The sequence below is a fragment of the Sander lucioperca genome, chromosome 9, assembly GCF_008315115.2.
Source record: "Sander lucioperca isolate FBNREF2018 chromosome 9, SLUC_FBN_1.2, whole genome shotgun sequence".
Taxonomy (NCBI): Eukaryota; Metazoa; Chordata; class Actinopteri; order Perciformes; family Percidae; genus Sander; species Sander lucioperca.
In genome coordinates this window covers 636,597-653,757 of record NC_050181.1, presented here as the reverse complement: position 1 = coordinate 653,757, position 17,161 = coordinate 636,597, and the positions used below count along the sequence as shown (strand labels likewise).

The window sequence follows — 17,161 nt, the reverse complement described above, 5'->3', positions numbered from 1 at the left end:
TTACACTGTTTAACGTTAGCTATCAGCATTTTAACCATGTTTAATCCAGCTGCTAGCTAAAGATAGGCTAACGTTACCTGCTGTCGAGTGTAGTGTAAAGTCAGGCACCGAAATGAGGCACCGAAATTTTCGTTTTTATTCGGCCTCGTTACTACCGTTTACGTCGGCACCGGTGCCCTATTGGCACCGTGTTTCGGTACCCAACCCTAAAGGTATCACACATTTCATTGAGCCACTTCTTCACAGTGGGTACTTAAGATTTCTCCAAAGCTGAAGTATAATTTGCTATTGTAAGTCCGAAGCAATAGTGTTGTTAGAATGCAGTCAGTGTGCAGTGTGCCCTGAGTATTATCAGCATGGAATCTGGCTGAACTGTGGCATCTAACAAAGTAAGAAAAATAGCTTGGATTCAGAGCAGCAGCTCTATGTAAAAGCTTGAATGAATAAGGCATTGTGAGGCATTTTTCTAACAGAGAATGATACTGGACCTGCATGACTATCTGAACATGACTTCTACGACGTCTGGACCTCTCTAGAATTTAACTTGCACCTGAGAGAAAACTTATATATACGAGGCATTTTAATTAATGCAAATAACCAAAACATCGCATCATATTCCTATTCTTCGGTTTCTAAGTTCTGATAGGTGCATGGTAATACCGATAAATATCACCCTTTTCCAGCACCTTTTTCAACGTTCAACCACTGAGAGGAGTACAGGAAAAGGAAAAGCACAAATATACACATTTCTTCTGTGAAATAACCTGTGTGGTTCAAAATTAGCTCATATTGTAATAGTGTATTCATTCATGTAGAGCCCCATCACTTACATTAAGAAAATGGAGAGCCTTCAAAGTTTCACAGTGAGTTATAAATAATCAATATTGGTATTTGTAGATTCAAGAACAATGAGTTTAGACATTAATTTGTCAGGTCCAGACCTAGGGAAGTTTTATTTGCGGGTACATTAAAGCAGCCATATTATGCTCATTTTCAGGTTCATAATTGTATTTTAAGGTTGTACCAGAATAGGTTTACATGGTTTCATTTTCAAAAAACACCATATTTGTGTTGTACTGCAGTGCTCTCTCTCACTGCTGCAGATCCTCTTTTCACCTGGTCTCTGTTTTAGCTACAGAGTGAGACCTCTTTTCTTCTTCTTCTTCTGTACTATCTTTGATTGCACTGCACATGCCCAGTAGCTCAGATGTAGATCATGTCAGCTAGCTAGCTCCATAGACAGTAAAAGAAAGGCTGTTTCTACAACTTCGGTCAGTTACAAGGCAGGATTAGCTGGGAGACTTCTAAATGAGGGCGCACATGTAAGTAGTTCTTTTGTAGATTATGGTGAACTTGTGTGTGTTGTAGCAGTGCTTTGCTACTGAGAACGAGGTAGCATGCTAGCGTTAGTATGCTAGCGTTAGCATTAGCATGCTAACGCTACGAGCTAATGGTTGCGGTTAGCCTGCTCGTTTCGGTTTGTGACGTCACAAGCCGTGCCGATTTTGAACAGCTCACCCAGAGACTGAAGGCAGGACACATTCAGAAACTGTATCTCACTCTAAACAGCATGGATGGATTTTTTTCAAAGTTTGTATGTGTGTGGAAGCACCAGAGACACAACATAACACCCCAAATCCCAGAAAAAGTGATTTTTTCATAATATGGGCACTTTAAGACATTGGTTGGAGGTTGGCTGAAATTAAATTTCTTAAATGTACTATATGAATCCCATATATTGTCTTATATTATATTGCCCTCTTTTCCATCAATTTACTAATGGCATTGGTTGTATGTTGATTTTGTAATGGAATTGGAGAACCACAATTCCAACCAATTATGCTGATGGGTTCCATTTAACTGGAATTTCAGAATTCTTATACTGGCAGCCCAATCAACAACAATTAGCTCATGCAAGTTGTTTCTGGCATTTGTAACACTAAATAAAATATGTATTTAGGTGCCTAGTGTAATCATGTGTTAAGGAATGAGTACCTACGGGGGAGGCTATTTTAAAACGGGTATGTCTGAGGGACGATACATTCAGATATAACTGTTGAATGTTTGGCTCCATTAGTACTTCCCTGTAATTCCGCCAATTCCTACTGTAAACCTCTCCACTGTAACAGGATGAACCACTCTAACTACAGAGCCTCTTTATGTTTGAGCCTCTGCGCTGCTGATAAATCATAAAAGAGAAGAAAAAGGCTATTTCAGAGTTATAAGACAGAAAAGTGTTACATCATTTTGTGGTAATATGGTAGAAACTCTAAAGCTCAGTACATTCTCTTGCCAAGAAGAAAAAGTCTCTTTGAATTTTCTATTCCCGAATGCTTCATCGCTGCACTCTTCTTAGTCTTTCTGATCTCTGACTCTGATTGCTTGTCTGTGTGTGTTGTCTACCTTTAGGCTTTGCCTGGGTGTTTGTGTGAGAGTGAATGTGCTTCTGTGAAATGAAGACCACTGCCAAAGTGCTAACAGTGGCTGCCCTTCTCTCATCATTAATGTCAGAAACAGCCTGACATTTAGCCTTGACTCTCTGCCATGCTTTAAAATAGAGTTGCAAAAGTTATTTTTTTGAATGTTTTTTTCTTTTGAAATTAAACCTCTTTGGTTATTAGTTTTGCAGCTCTATGGTGTTTATACATGCATATGTGTTTGGGTGTAGGTGGCGTGCTTGAGTGTGAGTGCATCACCAACATATCAAGAGTCCAGGAACAGCAAGTTCAGTAACAACACACAAACGTGTGTGGGAAGAGATGGGAACACAAAATACAGAAACCACTGCATCAGTTGGATTAAGCAGCCTTCAGTTTACATAATCTTCACTCACAAGACCAAAGCAAGCAACCCCACTCTCACCACAATGGACCATGTTGACAAAGTGTTATAGAGGACAAACTCCACCGGAAGGCAAGTGTACTCATATAAATACAGACTCAGAGAATACAGTATCTGTGCCCTACATATGATTCACCCCCAAAACACAGATTAACAGCTTGGCTACTCCTGACAGATTTACTAGGATCTGCAGTGACGTTGTTCTCGGGCAATGTTTTGGAACAAAAGAACCATATTTTAAATTTCTGGAGTCAAATATTTGCCAGTGTCTTTCTTTTCCAAATGATTGCAATTTAATTATTGTCACCATTTCAAAACATGTTAATATACAGAAAGACTTAAACACTCACTTAGGTCATATTTTGGTAGGTTAGGTCATTCCTCTCTGTAATGATCATGGACATGGGAACCTATTTTCAGTGTGTGTGTGTGTGTGTGTGTGTGTGTGTGTGTGTGTGTGGTGGTGGTGGTGGTGGTGGGGGGGGGGGGTTTCCCCTGCCCAGGAAACGAGGTGTGCGACAGCTAACTTGCACGCACACATTCCTGTTTAGAATTAAGCCCTGACAGTTGCAGAATCATGTGCTGTTGTTAAATCTGCGTGAAAAAAATACAACATAGGATAAATAATGTATCCATACCTCATCAAATCCATGTTAATGCTACGTCTAAAAAGGCCCAGCAAAGACTTTTAAACTCTTTTAATGACATGATGATCACTTAATCAGTTTTAACCTTGTGTATAGAGCTCAACAGTGACCGCCCACTTTTTGAACTGCTCCAGTTTGTGAATTGACTTTCCCCATGTGGTATATTTAGTGGCAGCACTGCGTTGCTGATGTGTGGAGAAGGAACTTTGTTGACGCTGTTCTTGATTATAAAAAAGTTTATTATATCAGAGATTTCAGCATCAATTTACAGACACCATGGACATCTGGAGAGACGACCGACCCAAAACTCAAAATTTGCCGCTCTGAAGTTCTGCTGTTAAGACATGATATATATCTGTGCATTTATGTAACCTAAAGTGGGGGTGTGAGTATTTGCTTGGAGTAGGGAACTGACCATTTAAGGCCTTATACATGGTATAGCTCCTACAGAATATCTTCTGTCTTAGGGGGCCCCTTCTAATGTTAACAGTTTCCAAATGTTTCAGCAACAGTAGGGTAAGGTTCATAAGAATCCCCTTATATGGCAAACCTTAAGTCAAAGTTGTAAATCTTCAGATACCACACCCATTCATTCACTTCATTTACGTTTCAGAAAATCCTAAAACCAAGCCAAACAACTACAAGATTAAACATGATCATAAAACATTTGAAACAGCGACTCAAAGTTCATTTACACAGGCCATTTCATTTTATGTATGCAAATGAGTTTATTGGAATGGCAGGTAAGGTGGAGGGGGGATGAAAGAAGGTCAGAAACTGAGGAATGAAAGGAGCTGAGGGGCTGGAAAGAACAAAACACCCTTTGTAAGTCCAGACCTTGACCTTCCTCCTGTAATAGCAGGTACAAAATTGCCACTTTAGTCCTCCTCTGAGACCTCTATGAGTACTTTCAGGGTCTCCAGCACACAAAACTGATGCTGAAGAGTAGAGGCAGTCACTTTATTTGTAGCCTGGATTCTAACCTCAAAGGACTTCAGCAACAACTACTCCCATTTGATAACTTGGCTGTAACTTTGTCCCCTATTCCCTCCCTATTCTATTTCCGCATTCTCCTGGAAAGTACCTTTATGGCACCTGTCCTCTCTTTTAACCACCAGCTATGTAGGTAAGAATCCTTGAATCTGTCCACTGCCTCATAAGCACCCTCTCATATGTCCTCTTGTCCATCCTTATTGAGGAGGCTCTTTCATACGGACTTGCTTAAGACTTCACATAGTTCTTGTACATGATTTAAAATTGTAATATCCTAAGTGTTTGACACCAACTCACACACACGCTCCTTCTCTGCATGTTGAGTAAAAATTGCATAGATAACCTGTGTAAACCTCAATCGCCTGAATACAAAAGCCTTACCCACAAAATTAAACAATCTCCAATTTCAAAAACTCAAAAACCGAATGTAAACATACAGTATGTGCACACATAGTCATTTTCTTTTTCAACAAGCAACCTTCCCCTTCTATTAATTCCCCCACTCTGTTCAGGATCCCGGTGACAGAAATATGAGTCTATAATGGATGTCCCTTGAACATAATATAGGCTTGCTCCAAATGTATCCCACAGTCAAGGTAGTTTCCGTTTCTCAGTTAGTGTATTGGCTAGAAAGGCTTTTATAATTCAAGCACAAAAAGGAATCTGCAGGCCTCACTTTTAAGTCAGAAATGACACCATTGCCTGCTGACAGCTGCTCGGTGGCCTTCTCAAAGGAACTCCAGGAAAAACTCTAACAGATCCTCCCCCACAGTGTCCCAAACACGCCTTAGAAATCTGTTGGAATTCCATCAATAGCGGTAGCAGAGCCCAGGGACAGATGCTGTACGACACTTGCGAGCTCCTGCAGGGTGAGAGGTCTGTCAAGTGCCTCCCTCTGCTCTGCCCTAACTCTGGGCAGTCACTGAAACAAATTCTCAGTACACCACCTGTCACTGTATAACACGGCATATAAATTGTTTGCCAAATTCCTTATCGGTTCCTTCTTTGACGTCACAGGCCTAAATGGCGGTCTGAAATGTAAAGGTTGTTTAAGGAGAGGTGGAGGGAAAGTGCCAGATGAAACTTCATCCTTTAAAAAGGTACTTGGGGCTATGAAGGCATTTTACCCTTTTAACTTTTTAATTGCCTATATGATCTCATTCATTCACCTCCAAGCAGGCCTTATCTATTCCCAACCTTACTGTCCTTCATTTTGCATACATTCACCATGTAGCTGAATCTCTCTGTGAAAGAACACAAAACTATCGCAATAAAGCACAAAACAACCTGGGAACCAAACCAAAGAAAATGTGCATTTCATTCTTTGCGATAAGTCTGCAGAACATTCAAGTGACAGTCAGATGGAAAGAAAGAAAGAGACAGGCAGGCATAGAGATAAGCGCAAAGAGAGACTTAGCGAGTGTGTGATACAGCATCATCTGTGCCAACCCATGTACTGTACCGTATATTGAAGCAGAGTCGCTGCCAAAGCCAGAGGCTCTGAGAGCAGGAGCACACTCCAAGGGTACCAACACCATATCCTCTACAGCAGAGAGTGCATTCCAGTGAAGTGGACCAAGCACTCACTAAAGCATAAGACTGGGAGAAAACACACACACACACACACACACACACATGCACACACTCGGACACACGTTGATAACAGAGGGGTGGTAATCATGAGGGAGGCTTAAGAGCTTAAAATTGCCCAAAATGGAAAGTGTGGTGGAGATTGAGAGATAGGAAAAGAGGCAACCATGAGTCTGTTATTTCTGGTCTACTGGGGTGATCTAAATCTGTGGCTGGCTGGATGGAAGGAAAGCCTTATGGGTAATGACCCTAAAAGCCCCCATCAGAAGGAGACACCCATTGGTCCTGAAATTCATGGTAGGGACTGGAAACAGGTGCCTGAAAAGACAACAAACATTTTATTTATTACATTTGCCAGCCAAAAACACAAACCATAAGGGTCAAGGCTTTTTATCCATAATCTCTAACATCAATTTGTCATCAGAAGGCACATTGACCTCAGTTACTTAGTCTGAAGTGTGACACTTGTTTATATGATCTCCTAATCCCCTAACCCACCAGCACACTACTGTATATCCCCAAGATATAGACCAGCCCTCTTTCCCAGTCATTTGCTAGATAGTCTTTGTACTACCAGGTCTAAGAGTTCCAACCTTCGTTCCTCTTTCTTTCCTGCTTACTTTGCCCTTGCTGGCAGATTACCTGTCGCCTAACTAAGCTTTGAACTCTTACCAAGTAAATGATTGATTGCTTTCAGTCCTGCTTGCGAGTCCACATCTCTGCGAGTCCACATGGCTATGGTATGGAAGATTGATGATTGATTGATTCATTGAGTAATTAAATGGTTGTCTAAATAATCTCGCCACAGAGCACGCAATTAATGAAATGACATCAATGTTTGATTCATTATAATTCAATTTAAAATAGGCTATAAATCAAGATGGAATACAAAGGTAGGTAGCAACCTGGAGGCGTAATAATGAGAATAGGTTCTGTTTTCCCCTTCTTAATCACTCTGCCCTTCTATGTGCAGCAATTCTTGTGTTAATCAGTATGAATATTGGCTTAACTGTTAAACTTTTAGGGCTACACTGTCACAGCTCTACGTCATATGTAAAACACAAGCAGGCCTGATCCTATGTAATATATTGTGTTATTGGGGATATAAGAGGCAGTAAGACAGTTGATTTAAATGTACCCTTGAGAGGTTGCAATGCAATGTGTGTATCTTGAGGACACACAAATATGAAACATTTGCAAAGCAGATTCTTTTTTAATATTGAATATGAAATTTGTGGTGCATGTTTGCGAGATAGCAGTCTTCGTGTTCCCCAAATTTTGCTGGCTCATTGATACATTTAATGCCGTATTACCACCACCTGCTGTCGATCAGCGGAAAAATGTTATACCAGAAATGTGTATTATGTGTGGATGTACAGAGAGGGACATCCGTTAAGCGTTTCTTTCATAGAGCTTTCCGAGAAAATGATGCATGTTCCTTGGCTTATACTGACTAATTGGCACCCAGGACAATACTCAACGACACTCAAAAATTGAAACCTTCGTATAATGAAATGGCTGTTTACATGATGGCTCCATGCTGGAACATTTGGGCTGAGGAAAATGTCACTGATTTAATTAAGAAATACATAGTGTGCCGTAGTGTCATTTCAGTGTGAAAACATGGCTGTTGGTAAGTTCGTGTAAAGCTGATTGCTTGGCTGGTGAAAAAGCTTTCATTTGAATCTCTCTTTCAGAGTCTATGTGTATCTGACAATTCAGAAAAGGTGATGTTGAAGGCCTAAAAATAAACCTGCCATAGAATTCCCACCTCAGCAACATTCATGCAGGCTGCATTGCTGGGGCCTGTGTGGCTTCAAATGATATGAAATGCCAAATAGGGGTTAATATTCATCCTAGACACTTTGTGTGACATAGTGAAGTGTGTGTTTTCATTTAAGATCAGCAGATGTGAGTTGCATGATGAACAGGACGAGCACTTTGCTGAATACTAATGTGCCGCAGCAATAACAATGTGTGTCAAAGGTGAAAAGCAGCAAGGTGAGAAGAGGAGTCACCAACACGTTTTTCACTCTGCCTGTTGAATACATTTTCCTCATTTTCACTCTCCACTTCCATAAGGTATTTAAAAAATATATATCAAGGTGTGTTGGATACACATTTTCTTCTCCTTAAATATCTAATGTTACTGCACGATTGCTATGGTAACGACTGGGGCTGGAATACTGTTTTAAAATATTAAAAAGGAAGAAAAAAGGTTGAACGATACTTTGTAAAATCAAACCAAAGCTGATCCAGAAGTCTCGCAGAAGACAGATGACACAATACTTTTAAGTGATCACATATTATACTGTGTATATATGGGCCAAACAATAATACTAAGCTTCTTCTGCTGACAGCAAACAGCCAGTGATTTAACATAGAAATGTGTCCTCACCGGTCAAAGGAGGGTTAGGGGTTAGGGTTAACCCCCTTACCCTAACCTAAACCTAAATCCCACAATGTCATTGTTTCCTACTTTAACACTACTGCTTCCACTCTTGTTGGTTTCAATGGATCAACAATTTAGTCCATTTCAATCTATCACAGTTAAGCCTTTTGGGTTTAGAGCTAAAAACACATTTCTCACGTTAATTGTATCTGTAAACACTTACAATACAGCCAAGTCAATGAGTCAAAAAAGGAACAAAAAGTGCAATGCTTTCTGTTTAAATATAAATTAACCATGGTAGATGAATTTGGTACAAGTTTTAATAAAAAAATAGATTAATAAAAAATTTAGGGGTGCTAAGGAGGAGAAAACAGAACAGAATCAGTGATAATCATTAAGTTAAATACAGAATCATCTGACTCTTAAACCAGAGCAATCCATAGGAAAACTACCACATCTACTACCAAATGTGACTCTCAAAGCTCAAAGCTCCTGCCAAAGCAAGGAAGAGGAAATTTTTGACTAATTACATCTCTTTCCAAGCCATTGAAAGAGTAAATACCAGAGAAGAGACATGCATATTCATAACAGGGCACAGCAGGATTGACTTGGTTGTTGAAACTCATCCAGACTGAGATTGTGAAGTGAGGAGAGAGGAAGCTTTTGACACAACAAATTGATGATGATGAGACAGACATCCCAACAGATGGATTCAAAAGCAGCATGAACGCACCACACGGCAAGTCTTCTGAAAGCTGCCTGCTGGTTTCTAACCGATGACGATGCACTTTTAAGACCGGTTTTTGATTTGGTTTAATAGACTGTGCAGACATGAAACCTTTGTACCATAATTAGCATACCACTGTATTGCTAATATAATTTATATAATGAAAGCAGTGAAATTGAAAGTGTGATGTCACCCGCTGTTAAAGCATCGACAGTGTTTCTGACAGCTTGGACATTTATTTGTGTTTGACTCTGTGACTTGGGTCATCAATTACAGTAGTACCTTACAAATCTAATACCATAAACTATGTAAAAACAAAATCTATTCAAGTGTATAGTGTATGGAATAACCTGCTCTTAAATGTCAGTCCATGCTCTAGCAGTGGCGCTCAAATTGCATGTCAAACGTTATTATTACTTTTAAAAAAAAAGATTGTAAAATACTTTTTGTACAGTATTTGATTTAATTTGCCATCAATCTGTGTAGTTACATTGACTCATAGGCTCCATCTTTCAGTAGGTCAATGCCACTATTAGCTGTAAAACCTTGCCAGTAGAGCTTTTTCACAGCAGACAATTTTGACTTGGCAGAGTAGGAAAACCACAGGTGTTACTGAAAATGTTAACAATGGCTCTGTGTGACGGCGAGCCTAAACAATAGCAGGACGTTGAAACTGAAGTAGCTTGTTTGATTGTTTACACCTGTGCTTTTGTTACTGTGTCAAACTGCTGTGGAAAAGGCCTACATGTGAGGAATATGGTTGTTATGCTAAGCAAATCCACGGAAATATCATGAACAGATAGCAGTAAGTCCTCTGTTTGAATGTTTGTTGTGAATATGCTGTGATTTATTATAATATCATTAAGAGGTTAAATGAGTGGATTTAATCCATCTAAGTTGGTCATATATGATGGAATAGTGCACAGCACTGGGGGAAAAAGCTAGCTAGCTAGCTAGCTAGATGTGCTAAAATAAAATGTTGACCTTTTAGTGCTGATGTGGGTCTAAACCAACATAGTGAGCCACCTGTATGACTGATCAGTGCATACCGTAAATCTTTTTAATTTTGTCAAAAAGTAAAAAAAGGTTCATACTTTAACTGAAAATTACAGTAACATTACAGTACAGTATATTCCGTTTTTATCCAGACAATAAATAGCAGAGAAACAGAAGCAAGTCTTGTGTTCATCATTCCAATATAACAGAGATAAGGGGTTTGTCCAACTAGCATACTTTAAATTGTAAACAATACTCAACTAAGTACATTTATTGAAGGGAAAGACAGTGAATATTCAGTGAATATTCGCCACACTTTATTTGCAATTGTTGAACTATGTTTGTGACAAACATAGCCACCTACTAAACAAAAGCTAGCTTTAGCTGTTCACTAGCTAGCATTGTATACACCAAACATCTGTGTGGTGATGAGTGTGTTTTTGTGACTACTCAGACTATACTCATGTAAAAAAAAGAACTCCAGTTCTTTCTTTTCTTCCAGTTTCTCTCCTGTTTTCTCTTTCTCCTGTCTATATGCGTCTATTATGTTCATCAATTGGAATCATATGTAGTCTTAGGGTCAGTGCAAATTTTTTACGTTTTAAGTGGAAACATTTTCAACTCATGAAGATGCATGTCATGCATCTTCATTAGCAGTGTGTCTTTGTGACTACGTGCAACCATAAACTCAGTCCAAACACAACCTCATATTGTAAAACTGAAGCCGGTTGCATGGTACTTTAACTTTTAAAAGGAAAAAGTAATTTAGAAAATATATTTTTTTTATAATCTGGGAAGGGGCAAATCAATTTCTCTTGTATTTCTGTCTGCAGAATAAATGTCAGTCCCTCCAGAAAAACGTGATTATGTGATCGCATAATTCAATGCATAATCAGCCAAAGTCCGCATATTTATGCGGGGGCCGCATTTTTTCAAGTTGTGACAAACAAAGGTTACAAAACTACTAAAAAATGCCCCTGGGCAGGCTTCTTAACTTATTGTATATGCACCCACAGTACCTGCTGCAAGATCGTCCATTGAAAATGATACAAGCTGAGCTGCGTTGGAGAAAACAACCTATTTTCTTGTCCCTGTCATAATAATGCCACACATATGCTGTAAATAGTTGAAGTCTCTTTGGTAATCAGCCAGAGAACAGAGAGCCATTTGAAATTTGAAAACACAGCCAGCTGATGAGCTGCTCTTTGCAAAGTCGTTTCTATTGGCCTCAGTCATGACAAGACATGTTGCAGTATGAAATATTCAATGATGTCACACAGGCTGTACTGCAGATTAGCATTTCTTAGCTTGTATTCTGATGTATATATTGAAGCTTGAATGAGATCTGTCATTTTAGTGTCAAAGACATAATTGAAAATCATGTTATATGTTTAAAAATGTATCCCTGTTAAAGGAAAAAATATTTTGCATTTTGTAAAAAGATGCCTTTTAAAACAAGATTTCCATCCAAAAGCACTGATTCCAAGCTGCTAAGTGGTTGTTGCTTTTAAGAAAACATAATTGTCAGCACCGTGAAGTGTTGACAATTAATGTTCATAATCCTGTAGGAAATGGTATGATGAGTACACATGATGCACATAAACATTTTCTTTCACAATGTTCTGTGTCAAAACATCCTTCATTTTCATGCTAAAAATGCAGCTCCATATTCTCAACATATCCACTTTTAGCCCTACATAAATAACACGAGAAAGCAGGTGGAACCAGCTTGTGAAGAAAACACTTTATTCTAAAAAAGGAGGAAGGACCTTACTATGTGTTTCTCTCTTTTTTCCCAGGCTTGCAAGATGTCCTGCCAGAGTTCCTGCGTGAGCGTTTTGTGGAGGCAGCCCTCAGCTATGTGGCATGCAACTCGGAAGGTGAGTTGCTCTGCCGCAACAACGACTGCTGGTGCCGGTGCTCTCCCCGCTTCCCAGAGTGCAACTGTCCCTTTGCTGACATCAAGGTCATGGAAGAGAACCTAGAGAAGAGCAAAGAGGCCTGGGCCAGCTTCAACCAAGAGTTCATGGAATCAGGTACGGTCTGGAATGGTTAATATGAAACTCGATGTGTTGGCATTGAAGTGGAAATAATACTTATAATGAGGTTGTGTTGAATGAGGTTTTTGTTAAGTGTATAAAAAAAAAAAAAAAAAGCTTCAACCAACAACTGTTTGGAATAAAGTTTGGGTTGGTAGGTTGTGTTGAATGAGGTTTTAGTTTAACTTTAAGGACTGTAGGTGCTGGAGTAGTCCCGCTTTGCCAGACCATCCACTCGCTGCAGAGCAGAGGAGGGTCTGGCTAGTCTACATAGCATTCCGGGATGGTTTTTATGAGAATGAATGTACTTTTTCTGTGAAAAAGTGACATAGTGTTGCTTAAAAGTCAATATATTGTAAGATCCTCACACTATTGGTTTCTCTCACATGACACACCACACAACAACAAACCTTAACTCCTTTCTTGTTTAAGACAACAAAACTGTCCATGTCTGTCCATCATCTGATAGTAGTAGCAATAACAGGATCTGAAGGAATCAGAATTGGAATCGGAATCTGAAAAGATTTATTGCCAGGTAAGTAGCACTTACTAGGAATTTGCTTTGGTTTGGTGCATACATTTAAACATTAATATGAAATAAACAAACAATAAATACAGAAACATATAAAACATACATATAACTAAATAAACATTAAGAAAGAAAAAAGAAGCTGCATGGATTAGTGCAGGATGTGCAAAAAATATTTGAGGGATGTGCAAAGTTCATGATATATAGTTTGTGCAGAGGACAGGATGTAGTAGTATATACTATTTGTAAGAGCCAGGTATAGTCTTTTATTGTTGAACACATTTTTGGTCACTTAGGGTAACTAGGGCACCTGGTGGTGGCGGATACAAGAGTGATATCATCTGTTCAGCTGTGTGGGTTTTTTGTGAATGAAAGAGGGGGTGACGGGGGAAGTCTGATTTTTGCTGACCGCTGTTTTCATGCTTTTCTAAACGCTGTTTAATGCCGTTTCTCATGACCTTTGGACAGCATTGCGTATGCCAGTGAAACAAGTATGGAATGTATTAGATGCACAACCTTGTTTGTTTCTCATGCAAATAAATCTAGAAAACACTGTCTTTGTCGTTAGTTATTCCCCTACTCAGCCTCTTGCCGGCTACATTTTTAATTTTCACGTAGTCGCCTATACAAGTAGAAAAGGAATAAAAAAGAATAACAAGTTGCAGCAAGTTTATTATTAATGGTTAAAGCTATAATTCAAGAATAAGTCATTTGAATTCATGCACAAAGTGTGGAGGCCTTTTCCCCTCATGTGTAATTAAGATGATAACTTCACAGAAGTGTGAATCATTTCTACTAAGCTGAGCTGTCTTATGAAAGCTGATAATTAAGGAAAAGTTAAATGAGCACTCAGTATTGTCTCAACTTATGCCTTCTCTAAAAAACACAAAACTTATGACTTACATTATTACTTAATGAAACTTGGCCTGCTATCTGTTTTCAGCTTACTTTTTGGAACTGCTGCATTATTAGACATAACACAGTACAAAGTTTAGAGCCATTAGTGTGAAGGTTGTGTCTTATCATGCTGAGCCACAGTGACAGAGGCCCCATCAGGTGTACAATTTCACTCTTGTTGAATCGATTTCCACCATGCCAGGCGGATTTATCAAAACTATTCATCACAAAGAGTGAGACACAGGTGTGTGATGTAATGGCGCCAATGATGCAGGACCATTCAGGTGTCACTTCCTAAATTGGCAGAAGATTCTTCTTCTTTTTTCTTTTTATTGCTACATCTCAACACATCACCAGCTCACTTCTTAATGACTTGGAAGGTGTAGGCAAGATTTAATTGGAGACAGGTTTCTGGCAGCTTCTTTTAAACGTTGCAATGTGTTGCACTTCCTTGCAGAATTCAGGTGATTGTGTGCACGCCATTTATTTGGAAATTGCTTAGTGAGTGACATTACGGGGGTAAACCGCATTTCTGTGCATTCACTTAGCCTCGTTTTGACAGCACCTGACTTTGCAAAGTTGCTTTTTGTGCTGCATATTAAATATTTCTAAAGAAGCACTGACAGTGTATTGAAACTAGAGGAGTAAGACGTGTAATTGCGGGGCTTTTCTTGTTCCGCTGACGTTATGTTTTTTCGTTAGGAGCTTAACTTTGTGCTCTTTGTCATAAAAAAATGAGGCCTTTGGTACTTTTAGAGGCTTGTGTGTGTTTGACTAACGAGCTAAACATATCATGAAAGGCTCCTCTGTTAGTCACACACACAAGGACAGGCATATACTGTACGCCCACAGGCATGAATCCAGGGGATCATTAAAGTTTTATCTAATTTTCAGTAACACACACAATCCACTTACACATTTACACACTCACCAGACTCACACAAGGCAATTTGAGATGAACACTGAATACAGAGAGATGAGAGGTAGGTAATCTACATGGTAAATAGTGTTTGACTTTCAGAGCTCCCCCTCTCTCTGTCTTACTATCTCTGTCCCTCTTTTGCATCTTTTTCACACACACTCACACACGGTGGCTTTTTGGCTTCTGGGGGTGCCTAGGAAGTTGGGCTGAATCTCGTCTGCTGGGATAGGCTGATAAATGCATTTGTGGCGAGGGGAAAACAACTGTGAGGATAGTGTGTGTGTGTGTGTGTGTGTGTGTGTGTGTGTGTGTGTGTGTGTGTGTGTGTCTGTGTGTGTGTGTGTGTGTTTGCGAGAGAGATTGTTCATGTGTGTGTCAGAGAGACAGAAGGAGGACAAGGAAGAGACTAAATAATGTGTGTGTTTGTGTGGGAGAGGAAAGAGAATAATACCCTCAAACCTCAGCCACTCACCATTTCCTCAACTAAAGACCTAAAGCTAGCTACACACACAAACACACACACACACACACACACACACACACACACACACACACACACACACACACACACACATTTCGAGAGCTCTCTGCTGAAAGGTTATTTTCTTTTTGGCTATATCTCATGTGCAGTTTAGGAGGGAAGATGTCCTGGAAAAGGTGTTGCGTCCGGAACATCACACTTTTTGTTTTGTGAAATTGGAAAACACAGCCAGCTTCAAGGCTAAGCACTAGATTCCCTAATACCTGGTTCTATACAGTTTGTGTAGAAGAATGCAGTGCCACATTCCTGTTTCCTCTGTCACAGAAGAGTACAGCTCAGGTACAGGGATTTTTTATTAGTGGCGAAAAGTTTTTATATACTGTATTGAACAGACTGAACACACACATTAAACATTATGTATCAAATTTTTGAAACAGAGTCACTCTTGGCGCCATGGGACAAAAATCCCATAATATTATTTCAGCATATTATAATTCAAGTGTTCTGACAGAAAACTAGACTTCTGAAAATCTAGCCCATGAAGGGAGACTTTGGCCAATTACAGGTCATTTCAGAGAGAGAGTGTTCCTATCGGCTGTGCATGCTTTGTCCGTTCGACAGAGAGGGGGGAGGGAGAGCTGCAGGAAAAGGTCTCACTCTACTTCAAATTATGCAGTTTATTTTTATTTTTTTTTCACCCGCTGCAGCTTCACGTTTTTATCAACAGTTATTCAAACAGAAGTAAATAGCGAATTTATTAGTGACTATTTTTCAGCTGCGGATTAGTACATAGTTGGTTCTCTAGTGAGTATTTCTGTCTGCAGGTGTGCATGTTTATCACAGTGAAGCAACCAAAACCACACGATAAAGAACTTTTACTTTCAAGTAAGTAATATGTGAGAACTGTTCATTATAACCTTATCAGAAAGGCATCACTACGACCGAGCAGCAATGTTTCAGTGACCTGTGTTAAATCCTCATCCCTAAGTGTGGCTTAAGAATTTAAGTATACAACAAGTAGATCCGCCCAGGCAATCTGATTGGTCAGCTACATTTAGAATGTGCTCAAATGAGCATGACAGCACACCCAGAGGCAGACCAGAGGGCTGTACTACAAATCAAGATCAACATGCCCTGGATTGATTTCAGTTACCCAGCTTCACCTAACCTAACAACCGCGGTCCCGCATAAGCTGTGTCACAACGGTGGTTAACAACTAGTTCAATTAACCCAGGGTTTCCAAATCCAGCGGCGCGCGTTCACATAAAAGATGCGGTGTTTGCACAGCATGACCAATCACAAACATCTACCAGAGCTGCATATTTTACATAAGAAGAGCAAATTATAATTCTACATAAATATGAAGAACACAGACACGGTTTTACAAGCAAAACGCAATACAGTCACTGCTTCCTAAAACAGGAAGGAAAGCTGGCAAAATAGCCGACGCTGTAAATGCGTAAATCACAACGCTTATCAATATCACTTCCCCATTAGTCAGGCACAAGATCTGACCATAATTACACTTTTGCTTTCCATAAACTGTCATTGCTTTAGCCTATTATATTATCAGTTGCAACCCTGGCAGTAGTAAGCGATTGTGAGTGCAAATAAAAAAATATAAAAACTGTAACTGTAATTCAGACTGATGTGTCGCATTGGCAACACACGGCTCAAGAAGCCGACAAATAGCCTATACCTAATTCCCTCTGCTGAAAATATAAATGTTTTAACTTTTATGAGTGCACCTCTCTCTCTCCGCGCACCGAGCTCCACCTGATATTCTAAGTGACAGTGACGCAGGTTATCAATCGATTATTGATTGGTCATAGGCGGTGCTTTTTCACCGGTTGATCTCTGATCTCCAACATAACCTGCTCCCGAGCAGGTTAGGTTTTCAGCATAAGTTACCACGGCGATTTAACCCGGTAACAAGTGACCCACCGTTGTGATACACAAAACCCTGGGTTGAACCCAAAGTTACCTTGTTAACGCCAAATCTTGCTTCGTAGTACAGGCCTCAGCCTCATCACAAAAAAAATTACTCTGCCATTTCCATGTCAACATCACAGAGTTGAATCAAAAACTGTTTTTGAAACCAACATCT

General features: G+C 39.6%; 1 protein-coding gene across 1 annotated transcript in view; it reads left to right on the top strand.

The window, feature by feature from the left end:
* brinp2 (bone morphogenetic protein/retinoic acid inducible neural-specific 2) overlaps window positions 1-17,161 on the top strand; it is a 129,579-nt gene that overhangs the window by 66,032 nt on the left and 46,386 nt on the right. Inside the window, exon 5 of the mRNA XM_031287857.2 lies at window positions 11,986-12,222. Within this exon, the coding sequence (XP_031143717.1) occupies window positions 11,986-12,222 (237 nt within the window). The remainder of the gene's footprint in view (window positions 1-11,985; window positions 12,223-17,161) is intronic.